The sequence below is a fragment of the Cebus imitator genome, unplaced genomic scaffold, assembly GCF_001604975.1.
Source record: "Cebus imitator isolate Cc_AM_T3 unplaced genomic scaffold, Cebus_imitator-1.0 Scaffold263, whole genome shotgun sequence".
Taxonomy (NCBI): domain Eukaryota; kingdom Metazoa; phylum Chordata; class Mammalia; order Primates; family Cebidae; genus Cebus; species Cebus imitator.
The window spans coordinates 1,006,955-1,028,864 of NW_016107578.1; the positions used below are offsets into that span (position 1 = coordinate 1,006,955).

Below are 21,910 nucleotides of genomic sequence, written 5' to 3' on the forward strand. Positions count from 1 at the left end.
GTTCTCCACAAAAAGGAAAAAAAAAAAAAAAATTAGCCCACCGTGGTGGCTCATGCTGTAATCCCAGCTACTCAGGAGGCTAAGACAGGAGAATCGCTTGAACCCTGGAGGCAGAGGTTGCAGTGAGCCATCATTACACTCCAGCCTGGGCAACAAGAGCGAAACTCCATTTCCAAAATAAAACCAAAAACTCCGCAGGCACTTTCTCACCAAAACAAAAACAAAAACAAAAAAAACAAATGCTAGTTAACATGATGACAACTATGATGATGATGAAAATGGTAATGACATACCTGGTCACCTTGTGGTGACAGGGTTAACCATGCAATGAATTCAAATGATGTCATAACATTCAATGGCTGTCCAGTGATCACTAACCATCCAGTATCCAATGACCAGGGAATTCCTGGGCCCAGTGAGTCCCCAGGGGCGGCAGTGATGTCTGGGTCCTTTGGGATGAAGTGTTGTCCACTTAGGGGCTATTTTAAGACCAGTAGTGGCCATGTGCAGTAGCTCACGCCTGTAATCCCAGCACTTTAGGAGGCCGAGGGAGGCAGATTGCTTGAGCTCAGGAGTTTGAGACCAGCCTGGGCAACATTGTTGAGACCTTGTCTCTACTAAAGATAGAAAAAATTAGGCACACCTGGTGACATGCCCACTAATCAAGGGGCTGAGGTGGGAGGATTGCTTGAGTCTGGGAGGTTGAGGCTGCAGTGAGCTGTGATTGTGCCACTGCACTCCAGCCTGGGAAACAGAGTGAGACCTTGTCTAAAAAAAAAAAAAGACCAATAGCACTTACTGGGATTGTGGTCCCAGTGGGGCCATGCAGTTCCCCAAGGAACTGCAACCCCTGGGGACTCACTGGGCACAGGAATTCCCTGGATATTGGATGGTTAGTGGTCACTGGACAGCCACTGAGTGATAAGACATCTCTTGAATTCATTGCCTATGATTAATGCTGCCACCATGAGATGATAATGGTCCCACTAGAGCCATAATTGTTCATGAATGGTCAACAGAATTCCCATGATTAATGACCTCTTAGTGATTGTTGATCTCTAATGGCTGTGGCTGGTGCTGGGACCCTTGGGTCATTGGTGGTGGTACCCCCAGTGACCAGCAGCTGCTCCATAGGTCTGGTACATGGATGGCTATTACAAGGGCCGCCGGGTCCTGGAGTTCCGCACCCTGGGAGACTTCATCAAAGGCCAGAACTTTATCCAGCACCTGCTGCCCCAGCCATGGGCAGGCACGGGCCACGTGGTATACAACGGCTCCCTGTTCTATAACAAGTACCAGAGCAACGTGGTGGTCAAATACCACTTCCGCTCGCGCTCCGTGCTGGTGCAAAGGAGCCTTCCAGGCGCCGGTTACAACAACACCTTCCCCTACTCCTGGGGCGGCTTCTCCGACATGGACTTCATGGTGGACGAGAGTGGGCTCTGGGCTGTGTACACCACCAACCAGAATGCAGGCAACATCGTGGTCAGCCGGCTGGACCCGCACACCCTCGAGGTCATGCGGTCCTGGGACACCGGCTACCCCAAGCGCAGTGCTGGCGAGGCCTTCATGATCTGCGGTGTGCTCTACGTGACCAACTCCCACCTGGCCGGGGCCAAGGTCTACTTCGCCTATTTCACCAACACGTCCAGTTACGAGTACACGGACGTGCCCTTCCACAACCAGTATTCCCACATCTCAATGCTGGATTACAATCCCCGGGAGCGCGCCCTCTATACCTGGAACAACGGCCACCAGGTGCTCTACAACGTCACCCTGTTCCACGTCATCAGCACCTCTGGAGACCCCTGAGCCACTACCATGGCTCAGGCTGCTGCCTGGGGGGCTTCTGGGGGCTGAAGGCCCCTTTCATTCTGCCTGTATCCCTCAAGGGTGATCTCTCTGTCTCTGTCACACCCGCTCCCCCCACTTTTTGCCGGGCTTTTGTTCTCTGCCTGTGTATTTCTATTTTCTCAATATCCCCTCTTCTCCTTTATTGATCGCTGCTTTTAAAACATCACTTCTTTCTTTCTGCCTTTTCATAGATGTCTTTTTCTTTTTATGGCTCTGGTTCTCCAGTTCTCTTTCCCTGTCTCTGCCTTTCTCACTCTGTCCTTCCATCCCTCCCTCCTTGCTTCCCACCCATTCCTCATCCCTCACTCCACATCCCCACCCCCAGGAGTTGAGTGCATGGATCTGTTTCTTTTTTTATTTACACTTTTTCTTTCCGGTTTGCCGGAATAAACGGGACCTTTGACATTTGATGCTTCAGTGGCTCTGTGTATCCAACAGGGGCAGAAGTGGAGGTGGCCATGAAGTCCAGGCCTGGAGATCCCTCTCCATTGAGGATCCCCTTATTCCACGACCCAAGCTTAAGCAAACTGGGAGCAAGGGGTTCCCCAGGGCCAGCCCTTTGGGGAGATGGGTGAGGAGACCCAATCCAAAGTTGTTTTGATCGAAAGTAATTCATTTAAAAGCAGCTTGGTCAAAACAACTGAGAATTCTAGCACAACAGTGAAAACTAGCCTCAAATGAGTATTCTCCTGTCACTGGATTGCCACTCTCTGGATGCATTACTAAGTGGTCTGGACATTTTTTCTTTTTTGAGACAGTCTTGCTCTGCCAACCAGGTTGGAGTGCAGTGGCATGATCTCAGCTCACTGCAACCTCCGCTTCCCAGGTTCAAGTGATTCTTATGCCTCAGCCTCTGAGTAGCTGTGATTACAGGTGTGCACCACCACACCAGGCTAATTTTTGTATTTTTAGTAGAGATTGAGGTTTCACCATGTTGTCCAGGCTGGTCTTGAACTACTCGGCTCAAGTGGTCCGCCCACCTCAGCTTCCCAAAGTGTTGGGATTACAGGCTTGAGTCGCTGTGCCCAGCCAGTATGGCAATTTTCTGATTTTTTTTTTTTTTTTGAGATGGAGTTTTGCTCTTGTTGCCCAGGAGGGCAATGGTGCCAACTCGGCTCACCACAACCTCCGCCTCCCGGGTTCAAGCAATTCTCCTGCCTCAGCCTCCCGAGTAGCTGGGATTATAGGCATGTGCCACCATGCCCAGCTAATTATGTAGAGATGGGGGTTTCTCCATGTTAGCCAAGCTGATCTCAAACTCCCCACTTCAGGTGATCCGCCCGCCTCAGTCCCCAAAGTGCTAGGATTACAGGCATAAGCCACCTCACTCGACTTTTTAAAATGGATTTTTAACAATTGGGCTGGCTTTTAAGAAGCGGAGTATAAAAGAGTAGGGGCTCCATTGAATCGAATGAAAAGATGCCGGAAAAAAAAAAGTAGGCGCCAGCTGAATTTTTCCTTTTTTTCTCTTGTTGCTTTGTAATTTCAAAATTTGCTTTTAAACAAGTCACATCTGTGCTGAGTTAACTAATCACAAAAAAGCTAGAAATGGCCTAAAGGGGCACTCAGGTGCCTTCAGTTGAACACACTCACACCCTACACTTGGAGCCTGTTTGCCTGGAAGAGGGATTGGGCAGGGAGAGCCCTTAATGGGGGACCAGAACTCTTGGAGGGGAAGGAGAGGAAAAAACAGGAAGTTTTGGAGGCAGGAAAGAAGAGTATGGGGGAGGAGACAGGAAAGGACTGAGCCAGGAGTGGGCCAGATACAGCAGCTGGTGTGTGTCATCCCAGCATTTTGGGAGGCTGAGGTGAAAGCACTGCTTGAGCCCAGGAGTTCAAGACCAGGCAACATAGCAAGACCCCATCTCTAAAAAAAATTTACAAAATTAGCCAGGTGTGGTGGTGTGCACCTACAGTCTCAGCTACTCGGGAGGCTGAGGTGGGAGGATCTCTTGAGCCCAGGAATTCAAGGTTGCAGTGAGTCATAAGTGACACTGCATTGCACTCAGCCACCTTGTCTCAATTTAAAAAATAAAAAAGGAGAAGCTAAGTCCTCAGCAGACTTAGATCTGGTTAAAGGCAAGGGAGGAGAAGTCACGGAAGGAGAAGAACCAGATGAGGGCTTTATGTGAGCTAGGTCTGTCTGAAGGCCTGCGTGAGGTGTGCCTAAGGGGTACAGCCAGGCTAGTTGGGAGGGGTACAGGAAAGGTGAGGAGCACCTCGGTGGCTCACACCTGTAATCCCAGCACTTTGGGAGGCTGAGGTGGGCAGATCACCTGAGGTCGGGAGTTTGAGACCAGCCTGACCAACAAGGAAAACTCCGTCTCTACTAAAAATATAAAATTAGCCAGGCGTGGTGGTGCATGCCTATAATCCCAGCTACTCGGGAGGCTGAGGCAAGAGGTGGAGGTTGCAGTGAGCTGAGATCTCACCATTGCACTCCAGCCTGGGCAACAAGAGCGAAACTCCGTCTCAAAAAAACAGAAAAGGAAGGTGAGGAGCATCATCCTTGGGGCTAAGTGACCAAGAATGAAAGTAGGGGGTGCTGCCCAGGTGATCCCGCCCCATGTTGACCCCAATGGGTGGTCCCTATTGAATCCTGAGCAGAAACATCATTTAAAGAGCCCCACTGGCCCACACCCCGCTGAGGCTGCAGAGGGGGCGCTCCCCACTCCTTCCAGGAGAGGCTCTCCCCATCTCTAATTAATGGCTTCCCTGATTAAATTATCTCCGATCTGTGCTGGCATCTCCAGGAACTCAGATACTGGAGCCATATTGGGAATGAAACGAATGAATAATAAATGGGACTGCCTAATGTACTCATTTAAAACCAAGTTTTAGAGAAATTCTCAAGAAAAGCAATTAATTTCCATTTAAACACATACGTTTGACATCAGAAAAAGGATTCATTCCCGGATTAGCACGTGGAGAGGCACTTTACTCTGTACCTCCTGAAAAAAATGAAATGAAAAGCAGCATAAAGCTGGACATCTAGAACGTCTGTATCCCCCCAACTCCCACCCCAATTTACATTTGTTTGGAGGAAGAGGGTCTCCACAGGGAGGGGACAGGGTGATTTATTGGCCTTAGATACTGGATTCTCCCAAAGAAAGGTGGAGAAACGAGACTGTTGAGGTCCACAATCTTTGTCCACAATATGCTGAGTGTTGGGGAGCCACATTCTCACACTGAGATTGGGGCTGAGTGTTGTTGTGTCCATCATATCAGGTCCTCAGAGATCTCTCTCTCTCTCTCACACACACACACACACAGACGCTCAGTGCTCCTTTTGAGTTTGTAGCTTTTGTTCCAAACAAGGATGGGCAGGCTAACACATCCCAGGCCAGGATCAATCTGTGTGCGTGTGTGCGTCTCTGGCTGTCCACTGTTAACTCATTGACTTTCCCTCCCGTCGCAAACATGGACATAGGGAAGCCAACTCCAATCCTGGGGCAGTAACCCCATTTCCCCCAAGGTGACCTGCTCCAGACCTTCCCAGCAGCCACAGAAGTCTGGGGCACGTGGAGATTGGCTCCCTGGGGTGGGTCTGGCCTGGGAGGTGCCTGTAAAAGATAGCATTAGGGAAGACTACACTGTCGTCACCAACCTAAAAGCCTGGGATATATGCCTCGGTTCCAGGCAGGAGGGGGTGGGTGGGAGATGAGGGAATGCGAAGCTGCTTAATAATGAATCACTGGCCCCAAAGTGGGCTCTGGTGGCATGTTTACCTAACAGTGACATTCTCATTTGGGTTTCACACACACACACACACACACACACACACACACACACACACACACACACGTGTGGGGACAGCGGCTCCCACAAAGGATGACGCACAGCCTTCCCTGGACCCTGCTGCTGACACAGTCAGGACACAAAGCCCATTCTTCACCTTGGAGTGGAACTCAGCAAACCCTCTAGGCCCCAGCCACTAATTTCTGATCCTTCCAGACCCAGGGCCTCCACTGTTCCAGGAGGGATGTAGTCACTTCCCCAACCCCACATCCAACTGTTGGTGTGAATGATGAGGCTGCTGCCTCACCCCCCACCCCACTCCACCAGGCGAGGATGGGAGAACATTCTGCCTAGTGGTGTAGCCATGCAGCCGGTCTCCCCAGCCCTCTGGAGCTGAAAGGAAACCCATTAAACCTTCTTAATGACAAACGCTCCAGCAGGCAGGCAGCAGGCGAGTGAGTGATTGCTCCCGAAGCCAGCCAGATGGGAGCAGGCGCAGGTGATTGTTTATGAGGCGCAGCCTTTATTAGAAATTCAGCACTTGGGGGAGGGGAGGTCCCCTGGGGCTGGGCTCTAGTTGCTCAGGTCCCTATGCAATGCCAGCCAGGCACCCCCGCAATCTGGGCTGGTCCCCATCAAGTGGAGGGGGGATAGGGTGTGCAGGCATAACCACTTCTCCAACAGACCCACAGCCTACTGACTGAACAGGGGATGGGGATCAGGCAGCCCACACCCACAGCCCTAACACTGTTGGGGGACCTCATCTCCTCACTACCCACCCCAGGATCCCCTGTCCCACTTCAGGCACTGGAAGCTGTGTCTGCTCCCATCCCCCTTCCTGCAGGAACCCCCTCCAGTCAGGGAGGGCCCTAGTTGTCACGGTAACTGCAGCTGCAGTGGGTGCTGGGCTGGGTGCCAGGCTGGACCCATGAACCTTCCAGAAGCACCCGAGATGCCAGGGAAGCAGGTCTCAGGGTGCTGGGTAGCTGAATGGTGCCCACATCCCTGAGAGCCAGCTGCCGGGACTCCCTCTGGCCCAGGGCAAGGGGGAGCCTCCTGGGGGAGAACACACAGCAGGGACCCTTAGGGATGGGGGACTGTGATCCCTTCCCAGTGACATGGTGTCCCCTATGCTTCCCCGGGGAGAAATGAGACACAAGAGAGCGGAGTAGTGGTTCTGGGTGTTTAATTGGGGGTAAAAGGGTGCTGCACGGTTGCTCAGAGGGCCCACTGCTGGGCCGCACGAGTGTTTGCTTTTGCAACTGAACAGAGGAGCGTGGCCTAACTAGAAATAACTCGGCCCTCGAGTCTGCCTCCAGGACCTGGGGAGACACGGAGCGGCTCTGCTGACCAGGCCTTCTCTTTGGAACACCCCTCCCACCACACTGCCCTGGTTCTGGGCGCCTCCCACCCCTGCTGAAGTCAATTCCTTAAGGGAGAGCCTGGCGGTCGCAGCCCCAACTGGGAATGGACAGGGAATGGGGACCCTAGGGCCCCCAATCTGGAAGGGCCCCCTCCCAGCCATTTTGGGAACAATAAATACTGTGTGACGGTGGCAGGGAGTAGGGGGTTTGACCACTGGCCGGCAGGCAGTGGGGGAGCTGGCGGGCCCAGCCGCCCTGCCCCACCCAGAGGCCAGGCCTGGGCTGCCCACCCTCACTCTGTGCGGAGAATGATATGGATGCCGGAATCCGTGAACACGGGCCCACTCATCTCTCCCGTCCGCAGCGCAAACGAGGCGTCTTCAAATGGCTTCTGCATCTGACCTGGGAGCCAGGAGGGATGGCGGGGGTGTCAAGGCGGGGTTGTCAGAAGCCAGGATGAGGCAGGGCGGGCGGCTGCCACAACAGATGGGGCTCCTGCCTGCGCTGAGCCTCACATTCATCCACGCTCATCCGTCACCATGTTTATTGCTGGTGCTGAGTGGCGGCCCAGCTGGGGGCGGCAGGGCCATTAAAGAGACCCCAGGAAGCCCGAGGACAGCATGAAGGATGGCAGGCAGGGCTGTGGCCGCTGCTGCACGTTTAGAGGTCACTTCGGTAGTGAACTCATCTCCCTGGGCCAGGTTCCCAGCTCTGCCAGGTCATCTGTCCCACCAGCCTCCTCAGAGCAGGTGGGAAGCTGCTGGCCACATGCTGGACTCCCACTCCCCTCAGATGCCTGTACCCCACACCCCAGTCTGGCCTCTCCCTGATGTTTGCAGACCCCGAGAAGGAAAAGGAGGATGCCTGGTCCCCTCTGCCCCTGATTTCCACTGTCCTGGCTAGACAGGCCTAAACTCAGGGCCACCTCCTCTCATCCCTGAGAGGGATTCTGGGGGACATGCCCTGGGACTCTCAGGGAACCCAGCCTTAAACCCCCAAAGGAAGAGGCAGAGGACAGGACGCACCTGCCTTGGTGGTCCCGAGATGAGGATATCTGTGCAGAGACACACAGAGACTGTCCCCCCGGGATAGGGATGATGACAGGAAGAAAGCTCTGCAGCCCCCACCCTGTGTGGCCCCATCCCTGCCCAGCAGAACAGACTCTGAAACCTGAGGAAGGGGCTGTGCTGCCACCTGCTGGACCCTGAAGGGCCATGTGGCACCCCGGAGCCCAGTGCCCAGACCCTCCTGGCCTCTACCCCTTAGGGAGGAGAGGGTCCCCAGACCTGGTGAAGCCCATTCCTTGCGCACCTCTGCTGAAGGCGCCCAGGTCTCCCCTGGCCTTGGCCGAGCTGCAGTCGCTGAATTGTGAGGCCAGAGACTCAAAGTCCTCCTCTCCTGACTTGATCTTCTGGATGTAGCCTGCAGACATGGAATGGAATGGGAGTGCCAGGTCAGGGGCAGGGGCACCTGACCAAACGGGATGGAGGGCTCCAGAGCTGGGTGGGAGGGGGGCAGCACTTCACTTGGAAAGCCTCCCCCTACAGGTGCACATGCTCCCCACAACCCTTCTCTTCACACACACTTGCATCCGCAGTCACACCTGTCCTCACCCATACCCAAGAAGATGCACCTTCACGTGCATCAGCCCTTGGTGCACCCCACCAGTCATCCATGAGCCCTGCCACCCTGTGAGTCTCACACCCCACTCCCGCTGTCACTCTCAGCACACACACACATGTACACACACAAACGAGGGAAAATCTATATCCAAGCTGGACAGGCCAGAGGAGAGTGGGAGGCAGGGAGGGGCTGACCCAGGCAGGGGGCTGGGCCCCAGGGTCCTCTGGGCAGAGGTAGGAGAGCTGTCCAGGGAGGGCCCAGCACTGCCACGGCAGCCCTCCCATGCTGTCCCATCTGGGAAGAACAGCCTGGCACTGGGAAAGGCCTCTGAGGCACCCTGGTGGGCTTTGTCCCAGAGGCAGGCAACAAAGCTCTTCTCCCGGCTCCCCACCTACAGTCTGCACGCTGGCAGAACTCAGGATGGCCCCGCCCTGTGTGGCCCAAACCAGCCCAACAGGTCTGAATCTCCAGGAGGCAGGGGAGGCCAGGGCTGGTGGAGGAAGGAGGAACAGGGCTGCCAGCAGAGGGGGCAAGATGGCAACACAGTAGCATCTGAGTGACTCATGTTTCCAGAGCCAAGTGGGGAGGGCTGAGTGTGTGTGCACGTGGTGCGCAGGGTGTGAATGTGTGTGAGCAACTGTGTGTATGCACACCTGTGCGTGTGCCAGGAGAGGAGGAACGGCTTGCCACCTTCCTGACTCCAGGCTGCCACAAGGCAGGTGCTCATGGGCCAAAGCCTGCCCTACCCGCAATCCTTTTGCTCTGACATGAATGGGTGTCCCTTCCAGTGTCCTCCCTAGGCCAGTAGTGCAAAGCCCCAGCAAGCCAGGGCAGCCCCCTGGGTGACCTGCACCCACACTGTGTACCCGACAGCCTGACAGTGGCAAGGACCCCAGTTCTCTCCAGTGTGAGGGTCAACCTGACACATTCAGTAGGGGGTTTCTTAACGTCACCCTGACTTCTACCCATTGCTCCTCTGACCTAAATGAGGCTGTGACACACCTGCTGGCTGACCTGCCCAGGACACACAGCTGACACACCCACCTGGAGTCTGCTGAAGGCCACGGGGACGCTGCTGGGTGATCTAGCCAATGTTGGGAGGCCTGGACACCCAGCCGTGGCATCTGCTGAACACAATGAACTCATCCAAGTGTCCCCAGGGCCCCTCAGCCTCACACTCTGACCTGCTTGGGACTGCAGTAGAAATGGTACCACCGTGAAAGCACAGCCTTAGCTCCCTGTTGGGTTGCATGTCATGGCAACCACCAGTGTCCCGGTATGAGTTGCACGTCACCAGGACCTGCCACGCCCACCAGACATCCCTTTGACCCTCAGCTTGACAGTCAGTCTTGTGTCAGCAGCTGGGACACACAGCACAGTGCCCAGCACCGAGCAAGACCCTGACAAACATCCCTTGCTGTCATCATTCTTCCCCTGTGGGAACTGCATCCCAGGGATGACACAGCCTCTACTACTCTGCTCCCCCATCCCTGGCCCTTCCACCCCATGCGTCCTGGTCAGATCTGGCCACCACTGTGGGGCACTGTGTGGTGCCTGTCCGACAGGAACATTGATGCCATACAGGGTCCCAGCTTCTCTTGGGATGACACATTGCAGTGGCTTCTGCCCATGATGCCCTGGTTTGGTCAGAACACCCCACTTCCAGGGCTGCCGGGGGTAGCCCTGTGTGCCAGATATATCCACCAGTGACTCCAAACTGAACCAGATGTTGCCAGGACCCCCTCCTACCCCTCTTCTTCCTGGACTTCTAGGTATCTCCATGGCCTTAGGCACATAGCACTGGAGTCCCCTGCCCCTCTTCTGTCTGGACCACTAAGCCAGCCAGGGGATCTCGACTGCATGGTACCCCCAGGGTACCCACCTGCCTCGGAGAAGCAGGACTGCCTGCAGGCCCTGAGCATCTGAGGAGCCAGGCCCTGAACAAGCATCACCGTGCTGCAGCCCCCAGCAGCCACGAATGGGGGCACAGCCACGAATGGGGGCACAGCCACAAGGATCCCTGAAATTGGACAGCCCACCCAAAGTTGTTCTTTCTAACCCACACAGTGTACAAGCCATACTGCTAAACAAATAAAAGCTACACTTTGGCGCCCCCATAGCTCACATCACCCAGATCTGCCTCTGACCTGCCAGCTCTCTCGGCTTTGATGGGAGCCTGCAATGACTGTTTTTAACTTTTGCAGAGATGGGGTCTCACTATATTGTCCAGGCTGGCCTCGAACCCCTGGGCTCCAGCAATCCTCCTGCCTCAGCCTCCCAAGTAGCTGAGATGACTTTTTAAAAATAGCACTCTTGAACCCAGGAGTACACTCCAGCCTGGGCAACAAGAGCAAGATTCCATCTCAAAAAAAAAAAAAAAAAGAAAGAAAGAAAGAAAGAAAAGAAAAGCACTTTCTTCCTCAATTCCTTCTCTCTGAGGCTGACCTTGAGGGCTTCGGTCCTGCGTGTCTTGTTAGCTCAGCCTGTACCAGACCCCCAAACAATGATGTCCTCCTACTCACACCCTGCTCCCCTGCCTCTCAGGCCTTGGTTTAAACCTCACGTCCCACCTGAAACTCACCAGCTATCCTCTGGTCCCCCCCAGAAACCTCCCCTAAGTCCCATTGTGTGAGGCCCCTTCCCCTGGGTGCTACGTTTACCACCGTCCTATTGGTGGGTTGCTTGACTGCCTCACCGTGTAGGAACGAAGGCTGCCAGGTTGGCCTTGTTCATTGCTGCACCCCCAGCACCCAGCACTGTGCACAAAACAGGTATTCAGGAATGTGCAAGAAGTTCACGAATAAATGAGACAGAACTGGGTCATGGGAAAGAAGGGAGACAGGGACCCACCACAGGGCTTGAAGCAGAAATGCTGGAGTCTCATGCCCTGTCTGCCTGAAACTCAGGCTGCAACCCTAAGGCCAGACTTCAGGGCTTCCTCCAGGACACGTCCCAGTCTCGCATGACGGCACCAAAACCCATGAAATTTAATGGGTGCTGTTGGGTGCTGGAGCCCCATCCTGATTCAGTGTGGCCCAGATTAAAACCACACAGACGCAGGGCAGCCTCTCCAGGAGCTCTCAGTCTGGAGCAGTGGCCTCCACCTGCTTCAAGGTGTTCGGGACCCCCTGAAATTGTATGCAAAACAGAACAGCCCGTCTGTGCTGGCAGACCCCATTCAGTCTGCTCACAGTGTATCTATCCCCAAGGCCCAGGAGGATACGTTACAAGTGCTGAGTCCGGACTCTGTCGGGTTCAGATCCTAGCTCTGCCACTCCTGAACAATGCGAGTCTGGCAGGTGACTTTACCTCTTGGAGCCTCACTCAATTGGCCTGTAAAATGGGATAACAGCTACTCCCACGTTGGAGGCTGTTCCCACGTAGTCAATCAGTGACTACTCAAGCAGTGGCTGGTGCAGAGCAGGCCCCTGACAGATCCAAGCTGCCCATCCATTATGGATTCAATGTTTGTGTCACCCCAAATTAATGTATTAAAGCCCTAACCCCCAGTGTGGCTGCATTTGGAGATGGGGACTTCAGGAAAGTAACTAGGGTTAAATGAGGCCATAAGGGTGGGGCCCTGATCCAACAGGATTAGTGTCCCTTTTTTTTTGAGACAGGGTCTGGTTCTGTCACCCAGGTTGGGGTGCAGTGGTGCAATGTTGGCTTACTTCGACCTCTGCCTCCCAGATTCAAGCGATCCTCCTCCTGCCTCAGCCTCCCAAGTAGCTGGGAATACAGGCATGTGCCACTACATCTGGCTACTTTTTTTTTTTTTTTTAGTATTTTTAGTAGAGCCAGGGTTTTACCACATTGGCCAGGCTGGTCTTGACCTCCTGACCTCAGGTGATGCACCCACCTCAGTCTCCCAAAGTGCTGGGATTACAGGCATGAGCCACCACACCTGGCCAGGATTAGTGTCCTTATAAGAAGAGACACCAAAGAGCTCGTGCTTCTTCACTCCATGCACATGCGCCTGGAGAATGCCTTGTGAGCACACAGTGAGAGGGAAGCCGTCTAGAAGCCAGGAAGAGGGTTCTCGCCAGGAACAGAATCTGAGGGTACCTGGATTATGGACTTCTGGCCTCCAGAACTGTGGAAAGCAATGACTGTTGTTTAAGCCACACAGTCTATGGTATTTTGTTACAACAGTCCAAGCTAATGTACTGCAGTGACCTAGGTGGGAGGGAACAAATGGGGTGGTCCTTGACCCCAAAAAGGTTTCGAGACGTGCTCTCTCCTCTGCCTTGCCAGATCACTACCCTGCTTCTAGCATACCTCCCCGAAGCTGCCCAGGCACCACAGGGGAAGGTGTCTGGTGGGGGAAAGAGGTGACAGGGTCAGGTCTGAGAAGACCAAAATCCAGCAGGAGGGGCTAGAGGCTGGCCAGAGCCCAGCAGGCTCAAAGGGTGTCAGTGACCTTGCGGACACCGGGGCCAAGGGGCTGACCTGGATGCTGTGATGGGCATGTGGGTAGGATGGCTGCTCATAGTCTCAGCCTCCCTGAGACCCTCCAGGCCCTGGGCATGTGAGGGGTGGAGAGCAGGCAGAGAGGGCTTTTCCATGGCCCATCCTCCTTAGACAAGGACACTGGCAATTACTCCCTCGGATCCCTGACAGGCTCTGGCTGCAGCCCAGCAGCTGCAGAGGAGCCAATGCTGGGAAAAGGAGTCTTAGAAGAAAACATGGAGGCCCTGGCTCTCGCTGTGGGCAGCCTGTCCCTTCAAGGCAAAGGCGGAGCACCAGATCTAAACGGGCAATGATGAGACTCGGCCCCGTTGCCAGCTGGGGAGTGAGCTGCCCAAATCATGATCTCCTGATCACCCGGCACAAGCTCAATGCAGGGGGAGAACATCCACTTCATGCAAGAGAAAACAAGGCCCAGGTGCCCAATGCCCTCACTGATGCCACATATGAGTATCTGTTACCGAGTACACCTCAGCCAGGGCCACCTCACTGTACCCTCCTAACGACCCCTGAGGGGATCTGCTCCAGCCCTTTCTCAGGCAGGAGGATATCAAGGCCAGGAGCGGGAGGTCGGGGACCAAGGTTATCATCTGTGTGCTGAGTCCACCAGGCCTCCTGTGGTCCTATCCAGAACTCTTTCTATGGGCTGTGAGGTGGCAGCAGGAACTGCCTTGTGAACAGAGGCCTTGACTTGACCTCAGCTCCCCAACCATACACACCTGAATGACTGGTGTTGAGGCTCCACCGCGCAGAATGCACCAGCCACTGAGCCCATCACTCCTGGATCCTCATAGCCACCCTCTCCCCATTCTACAGATGAGGCAACTGAGGCTCAGGGAATGAAGACCACACAGCTGGCACTGGAATTCAGAGGTGTACAAGCCCAGGGTGGGTCATGCTGTTCTGCCCTGACCCTCTCCCAGGCACTCCACCCCTGCCCACCTAATCCATTACCCAGTCTTCTCCATCCTGCCTCCTGAATCTCTCTCAGGTCTACTCCCTCTCACTTCTTCCTCCACTCCCAGCCCCCAAGTTCAAGTCACAGCCCTCTGGGCGATCCTGGTGAGAGCTGGAAGAAGGCTGAGGCTGATGGGGCAGTGAGGACAGTGAGGAGGGCACGGGTCTCGGTGTGGTGGTCGAGAGCATCTCCCCCATCTCTAAGTTGCACAGGTGTGCCTGATAAGCAGCCAGCCCTGGGGCCTCACCGTAGGTACCTGCAGATTCGAGAATGTCAGCAGGAGCCCCACCTTCGCACCTGGTGGAAGCTGTGGGAGGAATTGCAGCCCAGAGCAGCTCTGTCCTGTGCCTGGCTACTCTGCTGACCCCCAGGAGCCCACCTCATGCCACTTCATCCCCAAATGCCGTGCCCTCCTGCTCACTCTTATCGGTCCAGAAGCCTCAGAACAGAGACCACTAGAGCTGTGGGGACCTGAGGGGTCATCTTGCGATTCTCTCCTGGCTTTTCCCCAACTTCTTCCTCTTGCCCTGGGGCAGCCAGAATTTTCTGGGCCTTCCAGCTTCCCTGCCCCTAGACATTCTAGCTTCACAGATCATTCCTGAAAGCAGGGCACTGCTGGGTTCCTCTCCTCATCCCACATGGCCACGTTATGTCCTGCTGCCTCCAGGAAAGAACCCAACCTCCTCATCTGACAAGGACCCTCCCTCAACTCAGCTGAGACCTGCCTGTGAAGGGTCTCACCACCCCCCAGCTCCCTGCAAAGCCTTCCCCAGAGTCCTGGCTACACCCAAGCTCTAGGCATTTATTTCTGCCCTGTCCTCTGCCAGGAATCCTTCTTGCTTCCTACTGGCTCACAAAACAAGGCTGGGAGACTGACTCTGGGCCAAGCTTTGTGTGGCAGGATGGGAATACAGAGGAAAGAGTTCCAGTCCCTGCCCTCAGAGGTCAGGAGCCTGGCTCTTCAATCAGCCTTCAAGACTGTGTGCAATAACTGGGCTTCTCTCTATTGTACTTACATATAAAGCTAACAAGTGCCACTTATTGTGCTAGATGCCACATTGGGGTTGTGTGTATGAAGTAACATCCTAAAGGCAAGGACTGGACCAAGTGACGAGAGAGTAAAACCACAGCCAACACTGACCGAGTATACACTCTGCCAGGCCCTGTGCTACCACAACCAACAACTGCAATCACAGTGACCACAAACAATGACAGAACATTTACCGATGCCAGCAGCTGTTATTCATGTTTTACTGTATTAGCTAGAAGCCCTCACAACAACCCTGTGAGGTGGGTCCTATTATTCTAACACTAATTTTATAAATCAAAAAGACTGACGGCCAGGTGGGTGGCTCACGCCTGTCATCCCAGCACTTTAGGAGGCTGAGGTGGAAGGAACACTTGAATCCAGGAGTTTGAGACCAGCCTGGAAACAGGGTGAAATCCTGTCTCTACTGAAAATACAAAAACTGGCCAAGTGCAGCAGCTCAGGTCCGTAATCCTAGGACTTTGAGAGGCCAAGGTGGGTGGATAACCTGAGGTCAGGAGTTCGAGACTAGCCTGGCCAACATGGGGAAACCCTGTCTCTACTAAAAAATACAAAAAATTAGCTGGGCATGGTGGTGGGCGCCTGTAATCCCAGCTACTCAGGAGGCTAAGACGGGACAATTGCTTGAACCTGGGAGGCAGAGGTTGCAGTGAGCCAAGATTGCACCACGGCACTCTAGCCTGGGTGACAGAGCCAGACTCTGTCTCAAAAAAAAACAAAATAAATAAATAAATAAATAAATAAGTGAGGTGTGTTACGAGCCCACAGTCCCAGTTATTTGGAAGGCTGAGGTGGGAGGATCACCTGACCCCAGGAATGTTAAGGCCGCAGTGAGGTATGATCACTGCACTCCAGCCTGGGTGACAGAGCATGACCCTGTCTCAAAAGAAGAAGGAAAAAAAGATTGAAGTCCAGAGATCTTAAGTAACTCACTCAAGATCACATAGCCAGGACCTGGCAGAGCTGCACAGGAATCCAGGCTGTCTGGACATAGTTGAGAGACGGGTTGTTTGAAGCAGGGACAGCCCAAGAGGGTTCTGGAGACTCTGAGAAAGGCTGTCAGACACAACTTGCTGCAAGAATGGAAATGTTTTATATTCCCGCTGTCCAAGATGCTGGCCAGCAGCTAAAGTAAGACCAGTGTCTTGAGAAACAATTTTTGATATTATCTTATTTAAGAGAGGGTTTTGCTCTGTCACCCTGGCTGGAGTGTGGCAGCATGATCTCAGCTCACTATAACCTCTGCCTCCTGGGCTCAAGGGATCCTCTCACCTCAGTCTCCCGAGTAGCTGGTACTACAGGTGTGCACCACCACGTCCAGCTAATTTTTGGATTTTTCGGGCTCAAGTGATCCTCCTGTCTTGACCTCCCAAAGTGCTGGGATCACAGGTGTGAGCCACTGCATCTGAGCAGTAATATTACTTTATTTTAATTAATTTACATGGAAATAGCACATGTGGGGAGTGGTAGCCAAACTGGACAGCTTTAGAAAGGGTTCTGCAAATGACAGTCTGCAGGCCAAATCCTGCCTGATTTTGTAAATAATAAAGTTTTCTTGGCACACAGCCATGACCATGTGCTTGGTAACATATTGATTATGGCTGCTATCCAGTTACAAAGCAGAACTGACAGAGACCGCATGGCCCACAAAACCTAAAATATTTATCATCTGGCCTTTAAAGTTTGCCACCCCAGTGCCAGACTGCAGAAGAAAGGCACAACAGAGAAGGGAATAGCTTCCTCCCTTAAGTCAGAATTAACTCACTAGCTCTGCTGGCACTCACTAACCTTCTTTCTTTCTTTCTGTCTTTTTTGAGATGGAGTCTCACTCTATTGCCCAGGCTAGAGTGGAATGGTACAATCTCAGCTCACTGCAACCTCCGCCTCCCAGCTTCAAGTGATTCTCTTGCCTTAGCCTCCCTAGTAGCTGGGATTATAGGCATGTACAACGACGTCCAGTCCAGCTCATTTTTGTTTTTTCAGTAGAGATGGGGTTTTGTCATGTTGGCCAGGCCTGACCTCAGGTGATGTGCCCTCCAAGACCTCCCAAAGTGCTGGGATTACAGGTGTAAGCCACCGTGCCCTGTATGCACTACCTTTCTGACAGCTCTCTCTGGATCTACCTACGTACGTGACTCAGGCCCCTACTGGATGATATTACTATTGACAACAGTTCCCACAGCCTGAGGGCCCACTGTGGAAAATGCATTGCCATATTCACTGGAACTTTCACAGTGGTCCTCAGAAGATGCCCATTTTACAGAGAAAGCTAAGTCTAGGGGAGGTGACATGAGTCCCCCTTAAAGGTCATAGAATTCACAGAGGCACACTACTACCCGAACTGGGGTCTGCCAGCCCCCAGGCTGGGTCCTCTGCCCTTACCTGGCTCACCCTCAAATGCCAGATGGAAGGGAAAGAGAATGGCTGCTGTGAAGGTCAGGGTCACGTACTGGCATTTTTCTATTGGCCAACACCACTCCTGGTAGCTGAGCAAGCTGGGGTGAAGGGTCTGGTATGACTTCTACAAAGGCCCATCTGGAACAAGACCCCCTCCCAAGCCTCTGCCCTTGCCCTGCTCACCGTTGATAAGCTCCAGGGCCTCCTCCTTGGTCCGAGTGATCTTCTCCTGCCGCCAGGACGAGGGCCGCCTTGACTGGCTGTGCTTCACCAGCAAGTGTGAGCAGCGGACCCTGGCAGGCTCCCCCTGCCCATTTTTGCCACCACTGCTGCTGTTGCCGCTGGGCCGCTCCCACTGGCTGGCGTTAGTGATGTGGTTGAAGTAGTACACTCGGCCTGGAGGGGAGGGCAGGCGGGAATTCAGCTGGGGCTGTGCTCACAGGACACTACCTGGCCCCACAGCCAGATGCCAGGGTAAGGGCCTGGCCTAGGGGAGTGCCTTCATTCAGTAAATCCATGGCATGTCCACCACGTGCCACAGGCTCTCCAGACATGGGCCAATGTGGCAAGACACAGTCACTGCCCTTAGAGAGTTAACATTCTAGGTGAGAGCAGACAGGCACTAAACAAGCAAATGAAACACAGGATAATTTCAATCACTGATAAACTCAAGGAGGAAAATAACCCAGGGTGATGGAAGAGAAGAGGCTGGGGGAGAGGGAGTGATTACAAGCATGGACTCAGCAGCCAGACCACCTGAGTTCAAATCTGAACCTGGGTTCAAATGTGATCTCAGTTTTCTCACCTGTCAAATGGAGACAACAGTTCCTACCTTAGGGTCACTGAAATAACTAAACAATAATTTTTTAACATTTAAAAAAGGGCTAAGTACGATGGCTCTTGCCTGTAATCCCAGCACTTCGGGAGGCCAAAGTGAGGTGAATAACCTGAGGTCAGGAAATTGAGACTTCCCTGGCCAACATGGCGTAACCCCGTCTCTACTAAAAATACAAACATTGGCCGGGCACAGTGACATTTGCCTGTACCAGCACTTTGGGAGGCTGAGGCGGGCTGATCACCTGAGGTCAGGAGTGTGAGACCAGCCTGGCCAACACAGTGAAACCCTGTCTCTACTAAAAATACAGAAAAAAGTAGCCGGGCATGGTGGTGGGTGCCTGAAATCCCAGCTACTGGGAGGCTGAAGCAGGCAGGTCAGGAAGTCCAACCTTCAACTCAGGAGGTGGAGGTTGCAGTGAGCTGAGATTGTGCCATTGCACTCCAGCCTGGGCAAAAGAGGGAAACTCTGTCTCAAACAAACAAACAAACAAACATTAGCCGTGTATGGCGGTGTATGTCTGCAATCCCAGCTACTTGAGAAGCTGAGGCAGGAGAATCGCCTGAATCTAGAAGGCAGAGGCTACAGTGGGCCAAGATCATGCCACTGCACTCTAGCCTGGGTGACAGAGTGAGACTTTGTCTCAAAAAAAAAAAAAAAAAAAACAGGCTGGCCACAGTGGCTCACGTATGTAATCCCAGCACTTTGAGAGGCTGAGGCAGCTGAATCACCTGAGGTCAGGAGTTAGAAATCAGCCTGGTCAACATAGTGAAACCTCATCTCTACTAAAAATATAAAAATTAGGTGGGCATGTTAGTGGGCGCCTGTAATCCCAGCTACTAGGGAGGTTGAGGCAGGAGAATCACTCGAACCTGGGAGTCAGAGGTTGCAGTGAGCCAAGATCGCACCACTCTACTCCATCCTGGGCAACAGAGTGAAACTCCATCTATAAATATATAAATGAACAAATTAAAAATTGGGCCAGGCGCTGCCACGGTGGCTCATGCCTGTAATCCCAGCATTTTGGAAGACAGGCAGGTGGATCACCTGATGTCAGGAGTTCAAGACCTGCCTGACCAACACGGAGAAACCCTGTCTTTACTAAAAATACAAAATAAGCTGCGCGCCAGGACTCATGCCTGTAATCCCAGTACTCTGGGAGGCTGAGGCGGGCAGATCACGAGGTCAGCTCGAGACCTGCCTGCCAAGCATGGTGAAACCCTGTCTCTACTAAAAATACAAAAATTAGCTGGGTGTGGTGGTGTTCGCTTGTAATCCCAGCTACTTAGGAGGCTGAGGCAGGAAAATCGCTTGAACCCAAGAGGTCGAGGTTGCAGTGAGCTGAGATTGTGCCACTGCACTTCAGCCTGGGCAACAAGAGTGAAAACTCTGTCTCAAAAAAAAAAAAAAAAAGAGCATAGTGGCTCACACCTATAATCCCAGTACTTTGGGAGGCTGAGGCAGGCAGGTCAGGAAGTCAGGAGTTTGAGACCAACCTGGCCAACACGGTGAAATCTGGTCTCTACTAAAGATACAAAAAAATTAGCCAGGTGTGGTGGGTGGGCACACCTGTAATCCCAGCTACTTGGGAGGCTGAGGCAGGAGAATCGCTTGAACCCAGGAGGCAGAGGTTGCAGTGACTGAGATCGTGCCATTGCACTCCAGCCTGGGTGACGGCGAGACGCCATCTCAAAATAAATAAATAAAATAAAATAAATTATCTATGCATAGTAGTGTGCTCCAGCTACTTGAAAGGCTAAGGTGGGAGGATTTTTTAAGTCTGGTAGTCAGAGGCTGCACTGCAGTCTGAGCCACCGAGTGAGATCGTCTCCAAAAAATAACAGTAAGAATAAAGTACTAAATTAGCTCACACATCTGCAAAATGGCTAGGATAGAAACTGGCACACATTAAGAGTGGGATAGCCTTTATTATCTCCACTGTATAGGCGACAAAATGGAGGCCTCACCTTTTGCACCTCTGGGAATGGCATCAATGGGTATAGCTTCCTGAGTGTTTACTCTGCTTCAGGTACACACGGGGGAGATAGGAACCACACTCAGGTACGTCACACCCGAAAGCTCTGCTCTTAGTTACTACCCAGTGGACGGTGTTGCAGAGCTAGGAACCAGCATTATTGGTGGCGAGATATTACCCAGGGAGTGAGGGGTTCAAAGGAGTGAAGAGTATGAACAAGAAGCTGGAAGTAAAGACCCTACTGGGTGTCATTCCAAAGGCTGACAGTTCGCCTGGGTGACCTGGAGTGTCACCCATAAAGGAAGCCATCTGGGTTGAACTGAGCAGAAATAGCAGAAAGGGGCCCAGAGCATCCAGTTTATGCTGGAGGTCCCAGCCACAGGCCAGGGCTACACAAGAGCAGAGTGGGTGAGGGCACGGATTCCAGGGGCAAATGCAGCTGAGCTATTGACTCAACTCAAAAACCTTGGCAATGGGCTCTATCTCCCTGCACTTCAGTTTTCTCATCTGAAAAATGGGGATGAGAAAATAAGGAGATCAAACATCATGGGGTTAATAGGAGAGTCCATGTTTGCAAAGCGTTCACCAGAACCTGGCACTCAACCAAGGAGAATTATTACTGCAAATGCGATTGCTATGGGCTCTGGAGGCAGCAGAGTGACTTGGGTCCTGCTCACAGATGCTAGGTCTGCTTCTCAGGAGTTTGCAGTGACATGGGCAGGGGAATCTGGAAGTAAACTGCCTAGGTCCTAATCCAACCCTAGGCGCCTGAAATGAATGATCTTGGACGAGTTCCTTCAGTGTTCTGACCTCAGTTTCCTAACTGGTAAGATGGAAGTAATAACTACCTGGCTCCCAGAGTTGTGGCAATTCAGAGAGAACTTAAAGCGCCTGATATAGAGACAAACGTGCCCGGTTACCGGCAATATTATCATCGTGGCTAATTCTTAAATCAGGACTGAGCACAGGGGCCATCGTCTGGCAGAATGTCACCGGCGATGTCGCAGACTCAGCATTAGGTGTACACAGTAGGAGTGTTAGCAGTGGTAGGTTGATGGACCCGAGGCTGGGCAACAACCCACGCCCTATGCAGGGTACTGGGGTGTCCCCTTCCCAGGGGTGTCCCTGGGCCCCGCAAGTGCAGAGACGTCCCCCCGGGGCGTCAGGTGCCTTAGGCCGAGAAGTATCTGCCGGGTCGGCAGGACCAAGGCCATCGCCCCGGCCTCCCCGGGCCCTCACCCGCCCAACCCCCTGACTCAACTTCCTGTGGCTTCCCGGCGGCTTCTGAGGCTCGCTGCCCCCATAACAGGGCGGGCCGGGGCCGTTATCCCCAGGACGACGCGGAGGAGCCAGGACCCCACGGGAGGGAGGCAGCGCTGCCGCCGCGCCTGAGGGGCGAGCTCGAGCCCTGCCTACGCGGGCCCGCGCGGTCCCGCCCCAGCCCCGACCCCCGCGGCACCTGAGCTGCGGCTCATGCGCTTCTCCCAGCCGGGCGGCAGCTTCTCCTCGTCCGCCATCTTCCCTCCTGCCGCAGCGCCTGCTCCGCCTCACCCTCGCCGCCTGTCGCCCGCGCCCGCCCGCCGCTGCTGCCGATTGGATAGGCGCGCTCTGCAACGGGGCCCGGCGGCGACGCTCATTGGATACCTCAACC

General features: G+C 53.6%; 2 protein-coding genes across 4 annotated transcripts in view; one reads left to right on the forward strand and one right to left on the reverse strand.

Moving 5' to 3' along the window:
- The window catches only part of OLFM2 (olfactomedin 2), an 83,681-nt gene extending 81,417 nt beyond the window's left edge, over positions 1 to 2,264 (forward strand). For both annotated transcript variants that reach the window (XM_017500012.2, XM_017500010.2), the window contains exon 6: positions 1,135 to 2,264. In XM_017500012.2, coding sequence (XP_017355501.1) covers positions 1,135 to 1,812 — 678 coding nt within the window. In that variant the 3' untranslated portion in view covers positions 1,813 to 2,264. The remainder of the gene's footprint in view (positions 1 to 1,134) is intronic.
- Positions 2,265 to 6,761: 4,497 nt separating this feature from the next.
- PIN1 (peptidylprolyl cis/trans isomerase, NIMA-interacting 1) lies at positions 6,762 to 21,910 on the reverse strand. 2 transcript variants are annotated; one of them, XM_017500014.2, is made up of 4 exons: positions 21,719 to 21,910; positions 17,633 to 17,845; positions 8,268 to 8,378; positions 6,762 to 7,358 (listed from the first exon to the last, which is right to left on the reverse strand). In XM_017500014.2, the coding sequence occupies exons 1-4, from the start codon at positions 21,774 to 21,776 to the stop codon at positions 7,249 to 7,251; spliced, it is 492 nt and encodes a 163-aa protein (XP_017355503.1). In that variant the 5' UTR covers positions 21,777 to 21,910; the 3' UTR covers positions 6,762 to 7,248. The 2 variants fall into 2 exon arrangements, with proteins under 2 accessions (XP_017355503.1, XP_017355504.1); XM_017500015.2 differs by having other exon boundaries at positions 8,243 to 8,378; positions 21,719 to 21,909.